We start from the raw sequence: 18993 nt of genomic DNA, 5'->3' as shown, positions 1-18993 counted from the left end.
ATCCCTGCAATGTGGCTACGGCAGACTCCCACATTGTGATATTGATGCTGAAACGATATATTGTGCAGCCCTAGTTATTACTAATATAAAATAAATAAATAAATAAATAAAGAAATAATTATAAAATAGAGATAAAATTCTAATAATTTTACGCAACATTATTTTTGATGTCAATTAAAATATAAAATAAAAAACAAACATAAGAAATGAATCAAACTGTTATTCTTAAAATGTTTTTTTAACAATATATTTTAGCATGTATTTAATTTAAACAATTTACATGAACAATGGAATGAATAAAAAACTATTTAAAATTGTGTATAAATGAATTAATGAAAAGTATTTAAAATGTATTTATCTGTAAAAATAATTAACTATAATTCAGTATTTTAAAAAGTATTTTAGCATTTTTGTTATAAAAAAATATAACAAAGGGTTATGACTATAATAAACAAACAAATAAATAAACTAAAAACAAAATTGAGACATTATATATTATACATTTATCTATACAAAACAATATACACTCACCGGCCACTTTATTAGATACTAATAAAACTGCTCCAACTGCCTGTTAACTTAAATTTCTAATCAGCCAATTACATGGCAGCAACTCAGTGCATTTAGGCATGTAGACATGGTCAAGACGATCTGCTGCAGTTCAAACTGAGCATCAGAATGGGGAAGAAAGGTAATTTAAGTGACTTTGAACGTGACATGGTTGGGGGTGCCAGACGGGCTGGTTTAAGTATTTTAGAACCTGCTGATCTACTGGGATTTTCACGCACAACCATCTGTAGGGTTTACAGAGAATGATCGGAAAAAGAGAAAATATCCAGTAAGCAGCAGTTCTTGGCACAAATGCCTTGTTGATGCCGGAGATCAGAGGGTATTAGCCAGACTGGTTCGAGCTAATAGAAAGGCAACAGTAACTCAAATAACCACTCGTTACAACCGAGGTATGCAGAAGAGCATCTCTGAACACACAACACTCAAACCTTGAGGCGGATAGGGTACAGCAGCAGAAGACCACACCAGGTGCCACTCCTGTCAGCTAAGAACAGGAAACTGAGGCTACAATTCACAGAAGATTGGAAAATTAGAAAAGATTATAAGATTGGATAAACGTTGCCTGGTCTGATGAGTCTCAATTTCTGCTGCGACATTCAGATGGTAGGGTCAGAATTTGGCGTCAACAATATGAAAGCATGAATCCATCCTGCCTTGTATCAATGGTTCAGACTGGTGATAGAGCTGTAATGAGGTGGGGATTATTTTCTTGCCACACTTTGGGCCAATTAGTACCAATTGAGCATTGTGTCAACGCCACAGCCTACCTGAGTATTGCTGCTGACCCTTTATGACCACAGTGTTCCCATCTTCTGATGGCTAGTTGCAGTAGGATAACGCACCATGTCATGAAGCGTGAATCATCTCAGACTGGTTTCTTGAACATGACAATGATTTCACTGTACTCAAATGACCTCCACAGTCACGAGACTCAATCCAACAGAGCACCTTTGGGATGTGGTGGAACGGGAGATTCGCATCATCGACAAATCTGCAGCAACTGCATGATGCTACAATGTCAATACGGACCAAAATTCCTAAGGAATATATTCTAGTACATTGTTGAATCTGTACCACGAAACATTAAGGCAATTCTGAAGGCAAAAGGGGGTCCAACTCGGTACCCGTGAGGTGTACCTAACAAAGTGGCCGGTGAGTGTATATATAGAATTTTTTACCTAGATAATATTTTTGCAAATTAAGATAAAATAAAATAAACAAACCATGAAAAAAAAACAATATTATTCAGTATATTTTAGCATCTTGTACACAATTTATGTGAATAAATGATTTGAATCAAACAAACAATTAAAAAATAAAAAGTGTAAAAATGAAATTAATCTGTGAAAAAAATGTATTAAAATTTACCATTTGAAATAGTATTTGAACATTTTTGTTGTTCTAAGCAAAAATATAAACATACGAGCAAATTATTGCACACCAAAACATTTCCCCACACTGTAATATCCAATACCCTCTTTCACAGAGCTAATCTCACCTTTAATATAATACTTGGCTTTGCTGGAGGAGCCGATTTTCCTGCGGTAACTGTCATTAATCTTGACTTGGCAGATATTGGCACCCAAGCACATGGAAATGGAGCTGTCCGTGATGCCCGACAGCTGGATGTGGTAGATATAGCGGTCTCCATTGGCACGGATGTCTCCTGTGGCATTGTGCAAACTGAGGACAGATAAAATGCTGCTTATTTCATGCACAAAACCTACATGTAATGTGGTCGAGATGTAACGGTATATACAGGAATCATAGGTTTAAGGGATAGTTCACCCAAAAATGAACATTTACTCACTACATACTCCTTTAATAAACATTTAGGAGTTTCTATATTCAGTTAAACACAAAAGAAGATATTTTGAAGAAAGCTAAAAACCACTGACTTCCAAACAAATAGCATACAAGTCAATAGTTACAGGTTTCCAGCATTTTTCACAATATCTTCTCTGATGAAACTCAAACAGATTTGAAACAAGAGAACGGAAAGTAAATACATTTTTGAGTGAACTATCCCTTTAACTCAATACCTCTATAGACCTTTTTTTAAAACTCTTTTTATACATTAAGACCTTATCACCACTTCAGGTTTTCGCCAGTAACATTGGTGACATTGGAACTTAGTTTATTTATGAAATGCTGATTGTAAGAAAGCACAACTAAAGAGTCTTTGCTTGTGATAACTCCTTTTCAATGCAACATAATTCAGAAAGGTGGAAACAAGTGAAGTTTATTTATAAACAAATTTCGAGAGGATCACGTGCTTATGATTGTTCACAGCTGTTCCAACTTTAGCTAACGACTGATTATCCTATCAGACGATCCTTAACTCACTATAAATAACCAGACTTTTCTCATCTTAATATCTTCGTCTTGAAGAAACCCTCCCACCCAACTCTACTTTCCCTCCTTTCAAACGGGCGTCACGGTGAAATGCCCCTGCACAGCAAGAATGCCCCTGGTTTAATTCCTTTCCAAACCAGACGGCATTTCTGTGCGGAGTTTGCTCGTTCTCCCCGTGGTCGCGTGGGTTTTCCCCGGGTCCTCCGGTTTCCTCCCACAGTTTAAAAACAAGCAGTCTAAACAATTAATCCAAATACTTTAGCTAAACTCTGAGTACACCTTTCAGCATCCATATCTGACACTTAGCTACAACAAGCAAGATGGGGAGTCATCGAGATCTACCTGAGCTCAAACTCCCTTCTCGCCTTGCAACGGGAGGGAGCCCAGGGCTCGAGGATCTTATAAGCTCAGGGCTCTCTCCCGGGACAGCACACCAAACTAGCTTTATTATCAATCATCAGCTAAGTTTAAACTCTTGAAAGTAGAGTTATTTAAAGAGCACCTATGGAAATCACCTATAATCATCTTTTGAAAGCTGTCCGGACAGAACTGTTTGTAAGTATAGTGTGTTCACAGTCATATTGAAGTGATACAAATATAATAAGTCTCTTTTTTTATTAACTAATTTTAAAATAGGATCCAAATCCCTGATGAATGAACATAATCTGTTTTTGTGAAATTATGCTACATAAAACATAACTGCACTGAAATAAAACAGAAGTCAAATGCTGCGTCCCAATTTCGCATACTTATACTACGCGTCCTTGTGGTGGAAATTCATTTTGTTTATCTTATATTCGTTTATATATTGATTCATATACATTATAAAGGTCTGTTCTTTTATTCTTCCATGAATGTACGGTTTAGGTTAGACCGAGTGTGACCACTTTAACATCTGTTTATCACCAGACAAGATCTGGATAAGTCCTACATGTTCGGATGGGATGTAAGGCTGAAATGTAGATGGTCAAAAATGAAGTCGAGCGCTGATGTAACTGCGATGTATGTCACTGATGACCTTGTGGGTATTACAAACTAGATAAAAAGAAAACGCACTCTGTTTCTGCATCTCACTCTCTGCAGAAACTGTTGTTGACGTATGATTGTGTGACCTTCTTTGCAAAGAATAAAACTTTGAAAGACACTTGGGTAAGAATTTGTCTTCTTGACCACTGAGAGATCCTCCATAAAGAAATTTGCCACTACAGTCCTAAAAGTACATACTTCTTTTAAGGGGAAAAAAGGGCATATTTTGTGTGTGTGTGTGTGTGTGTGTAACAGAAGAGTATGCAAGCTTTAGGACATCCAGTACTATTTCCTCATTAACAAACCATTATGTTAGTTCTTATCTTAGTTATGTAACCTGTCAATCATCTCAAAACAACATCCACATTTCTTTCATATTTAATTACGTATTGGAGACACAGCAGCAGGTTAATGAGTGATTCGCGAGTCTTTCATGCAGAGAAATCTCCTCAGGTTGTTGCATAATTATGTAAATTTAGAAGTTAATGTCCAAACACATCTTTTTAGAAGTTCACATTTTTGTTGCACATGAAATTTAACGCAGAAAACTTGATTGAAATATTTTCCAGGCTAGATATTAATTGTCATTCAAACACTGAAGTCTCTCTCTTTGATGATTGGTCTCACATGTGTGTAGTTTGTTTACAGTTTTTCCCTTCATTTGTAGATATAATCACTAGAACTAATAATGGGAGTACAGACCCTTCTACACTTTGAATACTTATTGGAAATAGTACACCATCCGGGAACCTTTGGCATACTCTTTTCAACATTCTACGGTCTGACACATACAAATTCTATTTTTTAAATGCTATTTATGACACTGAAATACTAAATAAAAATGTTAATTTGCTGTCTTCAAGCACCTACAGAACAGCAGGAATAACTGTGTTTCTTTGGTTACTGACATAAGCAAGGCTGTCTGATTACTAATCTAGTAGGATTTTATCAATTTCATAAACTACACAACCTCTCAATATTTGCAGACTAAATTCAGGCAAACTTTAGCATTTAACTATGAATTGTATAATCAAAAATAATACCAAATGCAATACCTTTTTAATCCTTAAATTGATTTATCTACTTTTAATGCTTTTAAAAACCCCACAGACTACCTGTGTAAGTTTTGTGTGAAAGAATGAGACATGAGATACTCACCGGTAATAAAGGGCTCCCAAGCTGAACGTGGCTCCTGTTTTGGGAACTTTAATGGTCCCGTTGACCATCTCCACTTCCTCCTGCTTTACAGCACATGCTGATCGAGTTTCCCACTCAAACCAGAACTCACAGGATTTTTCCTCCCTAAAATATAAAAAGGCAAAAATAAGGATTTTATTTAACTCAAGAATTTATATACGTAAACATATTTATTTATGTAGTGTTATTTTAACCATCATCTGCCAAACTCATACTTATACTCATATATATATACATACACACACACACACACACACACACACACACACACACACACACACACACACACACACACACACACACACACACACACACACACACACACACACACAACAAGAAAATCTATTAAATGAGACCATTTGAATCAAATATTAGCAAAATGATCATATTTGCACACTATCATAACCTGTAAGCCAACGAGATGTGTTTGTACAACGCAATACAGGTGCTATAAAACTGATTATAATCAAATGAATATTTTCAAAAATAGAGCTTAAGTAAAAATAGAGCACCTACGGACATGATGTACATTTCAACGTTTAAACCAGCCCTAAACTAATCTGCATGTGAGTTACTCTCGACCGCACGCTGAGAGAAGCCGAAAGTAACCCGAACATATAGTACTGTACTTTAAATGTCTAGTAGGTGGGGGGGGGGCCCACAAGTGGCTATATGTGACTGCACAACAATGATAATGATTCAAAATAATATGTTTTGGGGGCCGAATCTCATTATATTTTTGAGGTCAGAGGGAGGAGGAGGGGGGCTACAAACAGCCCACGGGCCGGCAGTTTGAGACTCCTGGTTTATATGATTTATTTACAATACAAATTGTAAAGTAATATTTTCTGTCTTTTACTAAATATATTAAGAGTCTTACTTTGTTTCTCAAACACGTGGCTCGAAATGAATTGTAAACCTTAAATAAAGGTTTAAAAGCTTTATGTTCTTTTATTTCATGTTTTAAGTTAGTTACTGTACTATTAAAATCATTCCAAATAAATCTGATTTTTTTTATGGGTTTATTTATTTATTTATTTTTTAATCTGTCAAACCCTAACCCAATCTTTTTTTTATTTATTTATTTATTTTTTTTTTACAAAAGTAGCCAAAAATGTCTGCCGATTCTGTCTGGCTCTTCTCATAACTCACTTGAACAGTAGTTTGGGATGGCCGAATGTACTTCCACACTTCAGCTGTATGACTGTTTTGGCTGGTTTCTTGTTTCCGCACACTTCGTCGCCCATGGAATAATTGACCAGGATTTTTCCATCTGATGAGGACACAAATTGATGAGAAACCAACAAACTAACAAGTTATGTAAGAGAAGCTTTAAATCCGCATACCGATTAACTCCATGGTCTGCGTGTGAACCCGGCCCAGAGTCTCTGTTTTTCCTCCGGCCAGTCTACGGCACACAGCAGCCTCCGCAGCACAGCCCGGCTGACCTCCGTGAATGGCCTGACACAGATTAAAATAATAGCTGTGGAGAAAAAAATAATTACAGTTATTAATCCATTAAGTTGTCAACTGTATTAAGGAGTACAGTTAATAATTTCATACATAGTCAACAGATGCTGGTGTAATATTAATAATTCCATTCATATTTAACAGATGCTGGTGCAATAGTACACCAGGGCTTTATTACTGATTAAATGTGCTACGTTCCGATGAGTTAAACATGTCATAATTTTACAGTACTTCAAAAATGTGAACAAAAAAGCCCAAAACATGCAGACATTTTGACTGACATAACCAGTATGGCTGCAAAAAATAATAGTTCTATACACTGCTCTGCTTATATTAGTGAATAACAATATCTTAAGAAAACAAATTTAATAAAGCAGCATTCTGAAAATTAGATTTTTTTGCACGCATAAATACATAAATACTGTTTATACAAACATATAAATTAGATAAACCATCATGAAAACACTTGATACCATACAAATAAAAAGTTATTAATATATAAATATACACACATAAATATAATATATATTATATTTATGTACATTTGTGCTTGTATTTTTAATAATCATTTGATTTTTTTTATTTTGTTGTTTTATTGTTGTTTTTTAATCAGTCTGCACAATGTATATATTTTTTTTGTATTATTTTAGTTTTATTCTTGAATGAAACCTAAGTAATAAGTTTTTTTTAATATGTTATTTGGTTGAAGTCATTGTATTATAAGCAAAGTTATAGTTCTATGGTTTTAGTTTTGTTGATGCTTTGTAAAAAAAAAAAAAAAAGGCACACATTTTATGTAAAAAATCATAAACAAAAATAGCACTTTAAAAGAACAAAAAAAAAGTAATGATACTATGTTTTACTAATATTAGTTTAATCAAACCGATGTCTATAATAAAATGTACAATTGTATTATTGTCTATATAAATCTACATTTTTTGTTTTAATTATTTAATTTTTAACTTTGAATGAAAAAAAGAAACGTTTAAATAAATAAAATTTTACATTTTAAAATAAAATTAAACTTTTAATATGTTTTTTCTTCGATTAATGTGATTGCATTATACTGTAGGCAACATTTTAGTTATAAAGTTTTCATTTTGTTAATGCTGTGTGAAAGAAAATAACAATTGTTTAAATTTTTTAAATGTAAAAATTAAAAACAAAAATACTGCTTAAAAAGAGGAACAAAAAAAAAAAAAAAAAACAAGGCAGTGATCATATGTTCTAATATTAGTCTAATCAAACTAATGTTAAAAATAAAAATGCGCAACTGTAATATTGTGCATTACCTATAGGGGATATGTCCAAAGCATTTTTGCACAGCTGAAAATGCCAGCGCTCTACCAAAAATGCTTAGCCGTAAGCACTTCTCCAATTGTCAGAGCATTCACAAAATGGCACACAGCTGGCTTTCTAAAAAAGTCAACCTTACACTGATCAGGGTTCCCATGCTTTCATAAACAGCAGATTCAAGTCTTTTTAAAGCACCAATCATTTTAAATCAAGCAGCTTTGTAATTCATACCCAGCATATGAAGAGCTGTCCATATGAAGTCCTCATTGTACTTACCATTTGACTTTCACTTAATATTTACATTAAAAATGTTAAGAGTAATTTTCAAAAAGTTTCTTGAAAGAATTTTAATTAAACGTGTTGGATCAAATACTGGTGATATTTAAATGAGGTTTCTGAAGTATTGATAAAATGTGCATTATTTGTCAGTGTTATTGCACAAGATTTAAATGTTTTAATAACCAAGATTTTTGATTTAAGATTTGTCTCAGTGTTTTCTTCGGTTTATAACAACTGAGTACAACTGTTAAAATCAAACCATAAACAAGTTTTATTTCAAATATAATTTTAGCACTTTCAAGTACCTGTGTTTGTTTTTTAAAGTTCTTTCCACACTGTAAAAAAATTCTTGCTGCTTAAATTTTTTTTGTTGAATTGAATAAGCTTTTTTAATTAATCAAACTGACAAAAAATATGAAGTTGAACTTTGTATAACTTAATTTTTTTGGTTGAAACCTGTTTAACTTATTAAAACAAGTTAAAGCAACATAATAATATTTGCTGTCTTGACTTTTTGTCATTATTTGTTTTTAAAGTGCAGGCCTTGAATATATATATACTGTATGACTGAAATTCAAGTACTTTTCACAAAGCCTGATTTATAACAACTGAAAACATACACTTGGTGAAACCTAACACAAACTCAAGAAAAAAAAGACTCCATGGGACATGCATTCATATTGTCATACATTCACCTCACATGACAGAGCAAATAAACCCAAACAGACGAACAGAGGTGAAACTCACGAGTCTTGGCCATTGCTGAACTTCCAGGGCTCTGTTAGAGAAGAGAGTGTGCGCAGGTCGTAGGTTTGGTGTTGTCCTGCCAGTTTGCACTCCATCTTTCTGGGTGGACAAACCACATTGGTTCTCCACTGAAAAGTGGCAGAGCAACCCTGGGTATCGCTGATCAGCTGTGGACTTCCACGACCCGCCGCTCGATCACAAGTGAACAAGATCGAAGACTGACGCTTCCCTTGCACACCTGTGACACGCAGAAAAACATCATCTTAAAATGAAGCACATTTACTTGGCATGAACACACATCTAAATAAAACATTCAAATAAACAAATAAAATATACATCAAATGTTCAAGTTACATGCAAACAAACTGCAGAAACTAATAATTACACAACAGTTTTTAAAAATGACTCATTTAATTACAACTTATGTAATTAGCACTATTTGCCTAAAAAAACTTACATACATACATACAATTTCACATTTCAAGTGTGCCTAAAATTACTTATTAACGTAAAAAATTGTTTATTTATATTGTTTTGTAAAGACAAACTTTTTAAATTAAACAAGTCTGTCATGTTGTTGACAGAGTTCTTAAGGAGGAAACAAACAAACAAACAAGCAAGCAAGCAAGCAAGCATGCATACATACATACATGCATACATATATATATAATTTATTAATTATTATTAAATTTATTAATTATTATTACTATTTTAATATACATATTTTATTAGCTCAATAAATTATATGATTTACATAATGAATCAATCATACCGTCAGTACAAAAGCCCCATTTCTTATCTTTGTTATAGTCGTTTGTAGTTGCGCACCACTTCCTGCCATCAGTCCTGCTTTCAGTTGTGCATTCAGTGTAATTGTTACTCAATATCATAAAGGGAAAAGCGCATACTTCATGTTTATCTGTTACTGAAAAACATAAACAAACAAACAAACTGATATTATTCATTTAGGAAGAGCTAGATTTGCAACTAGATTATTTAGTCAGATTCCAACTTAGCCATCAACCTTGATTGATTGCAGTGCATTCTGGAATTACCTTAAAATACAATTTGGCAAAAAGGATGCCTCTTAAACTATACTTCATTTGTTATTTTGCAAAATAAAATGTCTTAAGTGTGTTTACATAAGTTCAAAGATTATATACGCTCATGAAATGTTTTGATTAACATTAGTATGTATAGTTTTGTATTATTATTTGAAAGATACTTAATTTTGCTATTTTTAATCTTGTTAAAACACTTTCTTAAACAAGAATACTTAAACAAGAACACTATGAATAATCAACCAATTTGACACATCTTGTAGACGGCGAGACTTTTTAGAAACAAGAGTATTTAATTGGCCAGGGGATACGATGAGAAGGTGAAGTGCTTGGTAATGATTATAAATAACTGATTCTTATTGGCAGAAGTGTGAAACTGCCATTTTTGAAGGTTTATATCGCGTAAACTCAAATGTTGGAGCATTCTAACTTACAAATAACCTTAAAAATAACATATTGGCATCTTGTCTTTATTGTAGTTTGTCCTACTAATTTTTTTAAATTTACTTTTTCTTCCCTGTAATTGTTTTTTGATTTCTTTTTTCCACCATCACTGTTATGTCATGACATGCATGACTACAGACTGTTTAATTATTGTATTTGACCCTAATTATTGTGTTAAGCTGCCTTGGGATGTTCAGGTCTTGGGTTAAAATGAAAAAAAAAAAAATTGAAAGGAGGAAACTGTAATGTTTACTGTTGTAGTAATTGGGGGGGGGGGAGTACACATTGATGCTAACACCCTTTAATTTTGATTTCTGGGTGATGTAAAACTTAAATACATAATAGGGCTGTGCGGTTTGAAGAAAAGATCTAACTGGGATTTTTTTTTTTTTTGGCAGATATTGTGATTTCGATTTGATTTGTGATTTAGATTAGATTGGATTCAACTTTATTGTCATTACACATGTACAAGTACAATGCAACGAAATGCAGTTTAGGTCTAACCAGCAGTGCAATAGCAGCAAGTGCAGGATACAGGAATAAGTTATAAAGTGCAGTTATAGAAAAACTATGGTGATATTTACAGATGGATGTACTATCAAAATTATATACAGGTTGGATAAGCTATGAGCAGATTTACAATATATGAATATATGTGCAGGTTGCTATTAATAATCAGTAGTGTGCAGATAGATAAACATGATTACAAGTGTATATGTTACAATATATGAATATATGTACAGGGATAGATGAACATGATTACAAGTGTATATGTTACAATATATGAATATATGTACAGGGATAGATAAACATGATTACAAGTGTACAGTATATGTTACAGTATATGAATAGATGTCCAGGGATAGATAAACATGATTACCAGTGTATATGTTACAGTATATGAATATATGTACAGGTTGCTATTAATAATCAGTAGTATGCAGATAAATAAGCATGATGACAAGTGTATATGTACAGTGGGTGTGTACATAATTACAAATGCCCATATGCAGTGGGTATGTACAGTTCAATAAGTAAACAGTTCAATGTGGTGCAGTGAATGTGCAAATTTTAAATGTGCAAATGTTAAACAGTGCAGTTATTGCGAGGAGTTTAGGTTAGAGGAGAGTGGGGGGTGTATTGGGGGGCAAAAGAGTCAGTGGGGGGCAGAGTTCAGGAGGGAGACAGCTCTGGGGAAAAAGCTGTTCCTCAGTCTGCTGGTTTTTGTCCGGGGGAGCCTGAAGCGCCTGCCGGAGGGCAGGAGAGAAAACTGTCTGTGAGCGGGGTGAAAGGTGTCCTTCAGAATACTGCGTGCTCGGCGCAAACAGTGTTTCTTCTGGATGTCCTCTATGGCTGGCAGTGTGGTCCCTGTGATGCGTTGGGCAGTTTTCACCACCCGCTGCAGTGCCTTACGCTCAGCAACAGAGCAGCTTCCATACCAGACTGTGACGCTGTTTGTCAGGATGCTCTCTATTGTGCAGCAGTAGAAGTTCACCAAGACGGCTGATGAAAGCTGGTTCTTCTTCAGTTGCCTTAAGAAGAATAGGCGCTTGTGAGCCTTCTTGATCAGGCTGGAGGTGTTGGTGGTCCAGGAAAGGTCCTTTGAGATGTGGGTCCCCAGGAACTTAAAGGATGAGACAGGCTCAATGGCCATCCCATTGATGTGGATGGGATCATGTGAGCCTGTTCGTCCCTTTCTGAAGTCCACAATGAGCTCCTTGGTCTTGTTGGTGTTAAGGAGCAGATTATTGTCGGTGCACCAAGTGGCCAGATGCTGTATCTCCTCCCTGTAAGCCGTCTCATCATTGTTGCTGATTAGACCAGATTTAATTTTGTAGTCTAATTTGCTTGCTACTAGATTGAGTGTCACCAGCAATACTTTTAGTTGACTTTTTAGCAAGACGCGTCTCATATACAGTAGCCGCCTGGGGTGCTTTTTAGGTGCTGGTTATTGTATTTCTTCGTGCTGTGGCAACAATTCTACGACAGCTCTTACAAATTACTTGGTTTTGTTTGGTGTCTGATTTTGAAACAACAACATTCCCATATTATCGACATGCTGTTTTACATTGATATTAATTTGTCTGTTTGTGTTTCTGAAGCGGCAGATGCCATTATCCCACTCATTTGTGTTTTCCTGTTTGTATGTTTGTTTTTATTGTGGATGTTCCGCATAGTTCGGTTGTGCAATTCTGATTGGGCAAAACGAAAGTGTGCTCACTCAATTGGGTAATAAGACCGTCTCACACAGATGGCAGTTAAATAATATTTCAAGAGTTCACACTTCGCTGATGATTTATAAAAGCTTGTTTGGCATGCTGTCCTGGGAGAGAGCCCCAAGCTCAAGGCATCCTCGAGTCCGGGGCTTCCTCCCGTTGGCAGAGCGAGAGGGGAGCCTGAGCTCGGTGGATCTCAGAACTCCCCGACTGCGATAGCTAAGGAAACAGAGGGGTTAGACAAATGCTTGACTGTTATACGTGTTGAATGTCTTTGGATGGTGAGAGGAAACCGGAGAACCCGGGGAAAACCCACGCGGACACGTGGAGAACATACAAACTCCTCACAGAAACACCCACCGGCCCTAAGGGACCAGGGCCGGCATTGTTCTTGCTGTGGGGCTCGCAGTGCTAACCACTGGGCCGCCGTGCCGCCCAATCAGAGGTAAAGGAGGAGAATAGGGGAGGAGGGGGGTTTCTTCCAAACGAAGATAAAATGAGCTGAAAACTGTGGTTATTTATAGTAGCTTAGGACTCATATGATTGGAAGATAGTGATTAGCAAATACAGGACCGGCCGTGATAAATCATAAGCACGTGATCCTCTCAAAATTACTTTATGAATAAACTTCACATTTTTCATATTGCAGCCCCTTGTGATTACAGGGTTTCTGCAGATATCAAAATGTCAAATTTAAGGCATGTTAAGACCTTTTTAAGATTTATATCACAATATCAAAAACACCCATACATACAAAAGAGAAAATGCAAAATCAGAAGTGCTAAAATAAATGTATTCAAATTGAACAGTACTAAAGACAGGTTAGATGCACCATTAAACTACTGTAAAAACAAACAAACATCTTAAGGCTGATTTATACTTTCGCCTCACGCACCCCACTAAACGAGGCGTTTAAACTTGACGTGTTCTTCATTGAGTCTCATTGGGTTCATTGGGTCTAAAGAAACAGACAGTAAAATCAGACGTATAAACAGAGAAGTAGAAAGTTTCCGGAGCAAGGTTATATTATTAATATCATTGAAGATTCTTAAACTAATTGTTTTTTATCATTTTTTATAATTTATTATAATTATTATAAAGATTTTTATAACCATTCAAGATTTTTTAAATCAAACTTTGATGCAACACTTGCTTTTGTTCATATCTTGGACAGTTCTACCTATTAAAGTTTAATACTAATGACAACAGAGCATATAGCATGTGTTGCTCTACAATTATTTATTTTGGCAAGAATAAAAACAAATAAAAAAGTACACTTACAAAAAAATACTGAAGCTTTTTGGATTTTATTTTGCCCACTCAACAATTCACACTTTACTGTCTGGCTAGTTTCTGTTTTCTACTTATAAGCTAAAAAGGCAATAATTGTCCAACATTCCTGACCATCATCACTAATAAAGCCTAGAACTAGGGCATCAGTATACTGTAAACTGATAGGTTCATATAATCCTTTCCAGATATCAAAAACATAATTTGTTACTTCATTTTTGTTTGCAACTGGTAAATTGTTTTAAATTCAAAATTGTAATATAAACATCAGTGTAAAACTTGTGAATGGTGGAAAAACATATTCTGTAAGATTAAAACCACATGGGTCTCCACTTTTGCAGGGCCTCTTTTTTTGTTTTAACAAACTTATCCCTCAGGTTTTTCCAAACTTTCACAAAAACTTTCCTCCTTTTCCACAGCGGTTGCAATTTCTAGCCAAGAATTATTGGTAATCTGGTTCTTCCTATGATCACGCATGGACGGATCATAAAAATGTCTGTACAGTAGAGCTGTAAACCTACACTAGTCTCACGGTTCGGTTCGGTTATGATTATCATGCCATCGATTCGGTTCAATTCGATATTTCGGTGCCTCACGGTGCATTGACGACGCTTTCCATACACAGTTTTATATTTTCTTCACAGCAACAGTTCTTGTATTAAAATGTATGAATATATTTATATTTATATATTATTTGTAATACAATTTTGTCGTTTAATACAAACAGTCAGATATATAAACTGTAACTTTAAACAAAACAAGCATTAAGCAAATAATATAAACAAAAATAAACATCCAGCTCAATTTCTGATCCTTGTCTAGTTCTCTTACACCTCTTTGATTGGTCACACCCTCAAAATAACGGTTGCTATTGGCTCTTGCGTGCTGCGCTCTTCAGATAAGTGATACTGATAAGCGGCAGGCGGCAGCGGCGATCTCACAGCTGATGCATGATAGACACGGTGGAGAAAACTCTGCAGACACGCGCTCGTTTCTGTATCCAAATGTAATGCTGTAAAACAGCCGAGAGGACAAGAAAAGCCACCCCAGCAGGTCAAATGGGCCACTGGGTGTGTGTGAGAAAGAGAGAGAGAGACAGAGACAGAGCGAAAGCGAGAGCGAGAGAGAAAGAGAGAAATGGAGTAGGCTACTTTCATTCTCTCGATCTCAGTGAAATAGGGGCTATTGTTGTATATGTCAGTGAAAGACTGATCCAGCAAACACACAGTGAAATTGTGCACAGTTTATGAGTTTTAAGTAGTTAAAGCGCTGTAAATACTCGCGATCGCCTCCCTTGCGATAGAGCGCATATGAGGTAAATGACGTCAGTAATAACCGGTTATGATTATTACTGAACCGATACCGAATTGTCCGCGTCTGCATCGCAGTGTACCGAAGAAACGATTAATTTTGACACCCCTACTGTACATACCTGTTTCAGAGAAAATCTCTACAAAATGTTTCATATTCAACTCAAATCAAATGTCTCAAAAAATTTAGTGAGCTCCGCCAACCGAAATCATGTCGCACACACCCAAAGCTAACCTCCGCAAACACGTTGATGATGTCACATTCGCTGTGGCACCGAGTTCAATAACAGAAAGCTGATTGGTTATTGCATGTTGGTCTCATTTGTAATTGTAATACCGCAAATTACATTTGGACAAGTGAAATAAAGAACTACAACACCATGAAAACCAAGCAACAACAAACAACAAAACAACAAAAAAGAATTAATAAATGAGCATTAGATGTAGCGTTACATGGACATCGGAAAAATAAGACCTGTGCAAAAATATTTAGGACCTGGAACAGTGAATTTAAGACTTTAAGACCTCAAATTTCGATTTTTATTTTAAGACCCTGCAGAAACCCTGGATTAGCTAATCGCAATGTTTCAAATCACGATTGCGATTCGATTTCTATTAATCGCACAGCCCTAATGTATATTATTTAAAAAATGTAATTAAACATGCATATATAAATACAACCAAGCAAAAATAAAAGTTAAATAAATAGTGCTTTATGGTTTTCTGGGCAGTCTAACAGCATTCAAATACAAAAATGTAACAATCAAATGTAAAATAACATAGTTGTCAATGTATAAATGACTATTGGAGACACATCTATTGTAATATCGATGCTACTTAAATAATGCTCATACACTCTTTGCAACGATAGAGAGACTCACAAACCCCCCCAGTCGGATTCCAGGTGAACTACTCTCTGAAAGCAAATGTAATGAATTTGCTAATTTCTTTACTGATAAAATCAATAATATCAGAAAGGCAATCAGCTCATCCAATCAGCCAAGTTGTGTCGATATCAAACAAGCTCAACCACAACTTAAGAAATCAGACATTATGTCTGATTTCATGGCAATTAATGGTAAAATCTTAGAAGAGATTGTGCAAGTTATGAAAACATCAACCTGCAGTCTTGACACGCTCCCCACATCATTCTTAAAAACGGTGTTTACCTGTTTAGAAATGGATCTTCTAAAAGTGGTAAATGCTTCACTTCTTTCAGGGATTTTTCCAAACTCACTTAAAACTGCAGTTGTTAAACCCCTCTTGAAGAAGAGCAACCTGGATAACACCCTATTGAGCAATTACAGGCCAATCTCAAATCTCCCTTTCATTGGCAAAGTCACTGAAAATGTTGTTTTTAACCAGCTTAACAAGTTTTTAAACTTAAAGGGGTGTTTAGACAATTTTCAATCTGGTTTCAGAGCACATCACAGTACAGAGAGCGCTCTTATAAAGATAATCAATGATATACACCTAAATACAGATTCAGGCAGGCTAACAGTGCTGGTATTGCTCGATCTCAGTGCTGCATTTGACACTGTCGATCACAGCATACTTCTGGATAGGCTGGAAAACTGGGTTGGGCTGTCTGGCACGGTCCTCAAATGGTTTAGATCTAACCTTGAAGGTAGAGGTTACCATGTCAGTATTGGTGACCATAGGTCGAGGTGGACACCCATGACATGTGGAGTCCCACAAGGTTCGATTCTGGCACCTCTCCTGTTCAACCTTTACATGCTCCCTCTGAGCCAAATAATGAGAAAGAACCAAATCTCCTACCACAGCTATGCTGATGACACTCAGATCTACTTAGGCTTACTGCCCCATTTACACCCTCTGCCAATGCATTGATGAAATTAACAATTGGATGTGCCAAAACTTTCTTCAGATAAACAAAGAGAAAACTGAAGTCATTGCGTTTGGGAACAGAGATGAGGTTCTCAAGGTAAATGCGTACCTTGGCACTAAAGGTCAAACAACAAAAAATAAGGTCAAGAATCTTGGTGTGACTCTTGAGTCAGATCTGAGTTTCAACAGTCATGTCAAAGCAGTCAGTAAATCAGCATACTATCATCTCAAAAACATTGCAAGAATCAGATGCTTTGTTTCCAGTGAAGATTTAGAGAAACTTGTTCATGCTTTTATGAGCAGCAGGGTGGATTACTGTAACGGCCTCCTCACTGGCCTTCCTAAAAAGACAGTCAGACAGTTGCAGCTCATCCAGAACGCTGCAGCCAGAATTCTAACCAGAACCAGAAAATCAGAGCACATCACACCTGTCCTCAGGTCTCTACACTGGCTCCCAGTTACATTCAGAATAGACTTTAAAGTATTATTACTGGTCTATAAATCACTAAATGGCCAAGGACCTCAATACATTACAGATATGCTCACTGAATACAAACCCAACAGATGACTCAGATCTTTAGGATCATATAAACTAGAAGTTCTAAGGGTTCAGTCAAAGCAGGGTGAATCAGCTTTTAGCCACTATGCCCCTCACTGCTGGAATCAGCTTCCAGAAATGATCAGATGTGCTCCAACATTAGGCACATTCAAATCAAAACTAAAAACACATCTGTCTAGCTGTGCCTTTACTGAATGAGCACTGTGCTGCGTCCGACAGATTGCACTATTATGTTTTTCTCTTCTTCTTCATTTTTTTATATCACATTTTACTTGTTTTTATGTTTTTTAATCAGTTTTATTATTTGTTTTTATTTTTTTTACTTGTTTCTTTTATTCTTGTTTATGTAAAGCACTTTGAATTGCCACTGTGTATGAAATGTGCTATATAAATAAACTTGCCTTGCCTCAAACAATAAATTGTTCATCCCTACCTTGAGGACAGGGGTCTCCCCCGCTGTACTGCATTATCACCGACTGCTCTTCTCTCTTGTAGTCCAGGTTCATGAGTTTAGCGTTCCCGTATGAAGCTCTTGAGCCACTGGAAATCAGACACACTGCACTGTCTTTACAAGTCGTGTTCGCCACAGTCCCACACACGTTGATGCTGAAAGAGCCAGAAGTTACAGGAACCTAAAAATGAAACACAATCCAAACATCTCAACAGTTACCCTATTAATATAACACAATATACAGTAACAACAGTCGTTGACCATTGTGCTGTACACAAATTGCATAAAATGATCAGAGAAGATTAAAGGAATAAAACAACATTCAATATAGGGCTGTATGATATCGGAAAAACTTGAGCTCAATATTTTGTTTTGCTGCGATATATATTGCGATATGAATATAGAATTAGTTCACCAGATGATTTGAATAGCTCTGTTATGGAAAGATTTTATTAATTTAGATCAACTGGGATGATCAAGTCTTTTTCTATGCAATGCATCTGCATACATTAGAATAAATTTCAAGCATATAGACATATATCAGTTATTTTATAGTGCAATAATATTTCACATTTTTACAATTTGTACTGTATTTTTGATTAAATAAATGCAGCCTTGGTGAGCAGGAGAAGCTTGTTTTAAAAATCCTACTGACCCCAAACTTTTGACCGGTAGTGTATACATATTTAATATTATCCTTATCTTTTAATCCTTAATAAATAATCAAATAATCATGTGATGCGAGTATTGCGGACTAACCCTAACACAATACATAAAACATGATTCCGGTATTAAAAACCTTTTCTTAAAGGTGAAGTTTCAATTCCCTTTAAGCATAGTTTCTGTGGAGATTATTCTAACAGAAAGAGGTCGA

At 35.6% G+C, this 18993-nt stretch overlaps 1 protein-coding gene across 2 annotated transcripts in view; it reads right to left on the bottom strand.

Annotated features, from left to right (window-relative positions):
• igf2r (insulin-like growth factor 2 receptor) overlaps positions 1–18993 on the bottom strand; it is a 102931-nt gene that overhangs the window by 9327 nt on the left and 74611 nt on the right. The window contains exons 37-43 of one of the 2 annotated variants that reach the window (NM_001039627.2): positions 18102–18300; positions 9713–9865; positions 8941–9178; positions 6495–6631; positions 6301–6421; positions 5110–5253; positions 2069–2253 (exon numbers count right to left, since the gene is read on the bottom strand). In NM_001039627.2, coding sequence (NP_001034716.1) covers positions 2069–2253; positions 5110–5253; positions 6301–6421; positions 6495–6631; positions 8941–9178; positions 9713–9865; positions 18102–18300 — 1177 coding nt within the window. The remainder of the gene's footprint in view (positions 1–2068; positions 2254–5109; positions 5254–6300; positions 6422–6494; positions 6632–8940; positions 9179–9712; positions 9866–18101; positions 18301–18993) is intronic. The other variant, XM_021468430.3, reaches the window with a different exon arrangement.

This window comes from Danio rerio, chromosome 20 (genome assembly GCF_049306965.1).
Source record: "Danio rerio strain Tuebingen ecotype United States chromosome 20, GRCz12tu, whole genome shotgun sequence".
Lineage (NCBI taxonomy): Eukaryota > Metazoa > Chordata > Actinopteri > Cypriniformes > Danionidae > Danio > Danio rerio.
The sequence above is the reverse complement of the archived record's forward strand: the minus strand, read 5'-3'. Positions and strand labels throughout refer to the sequence as shown.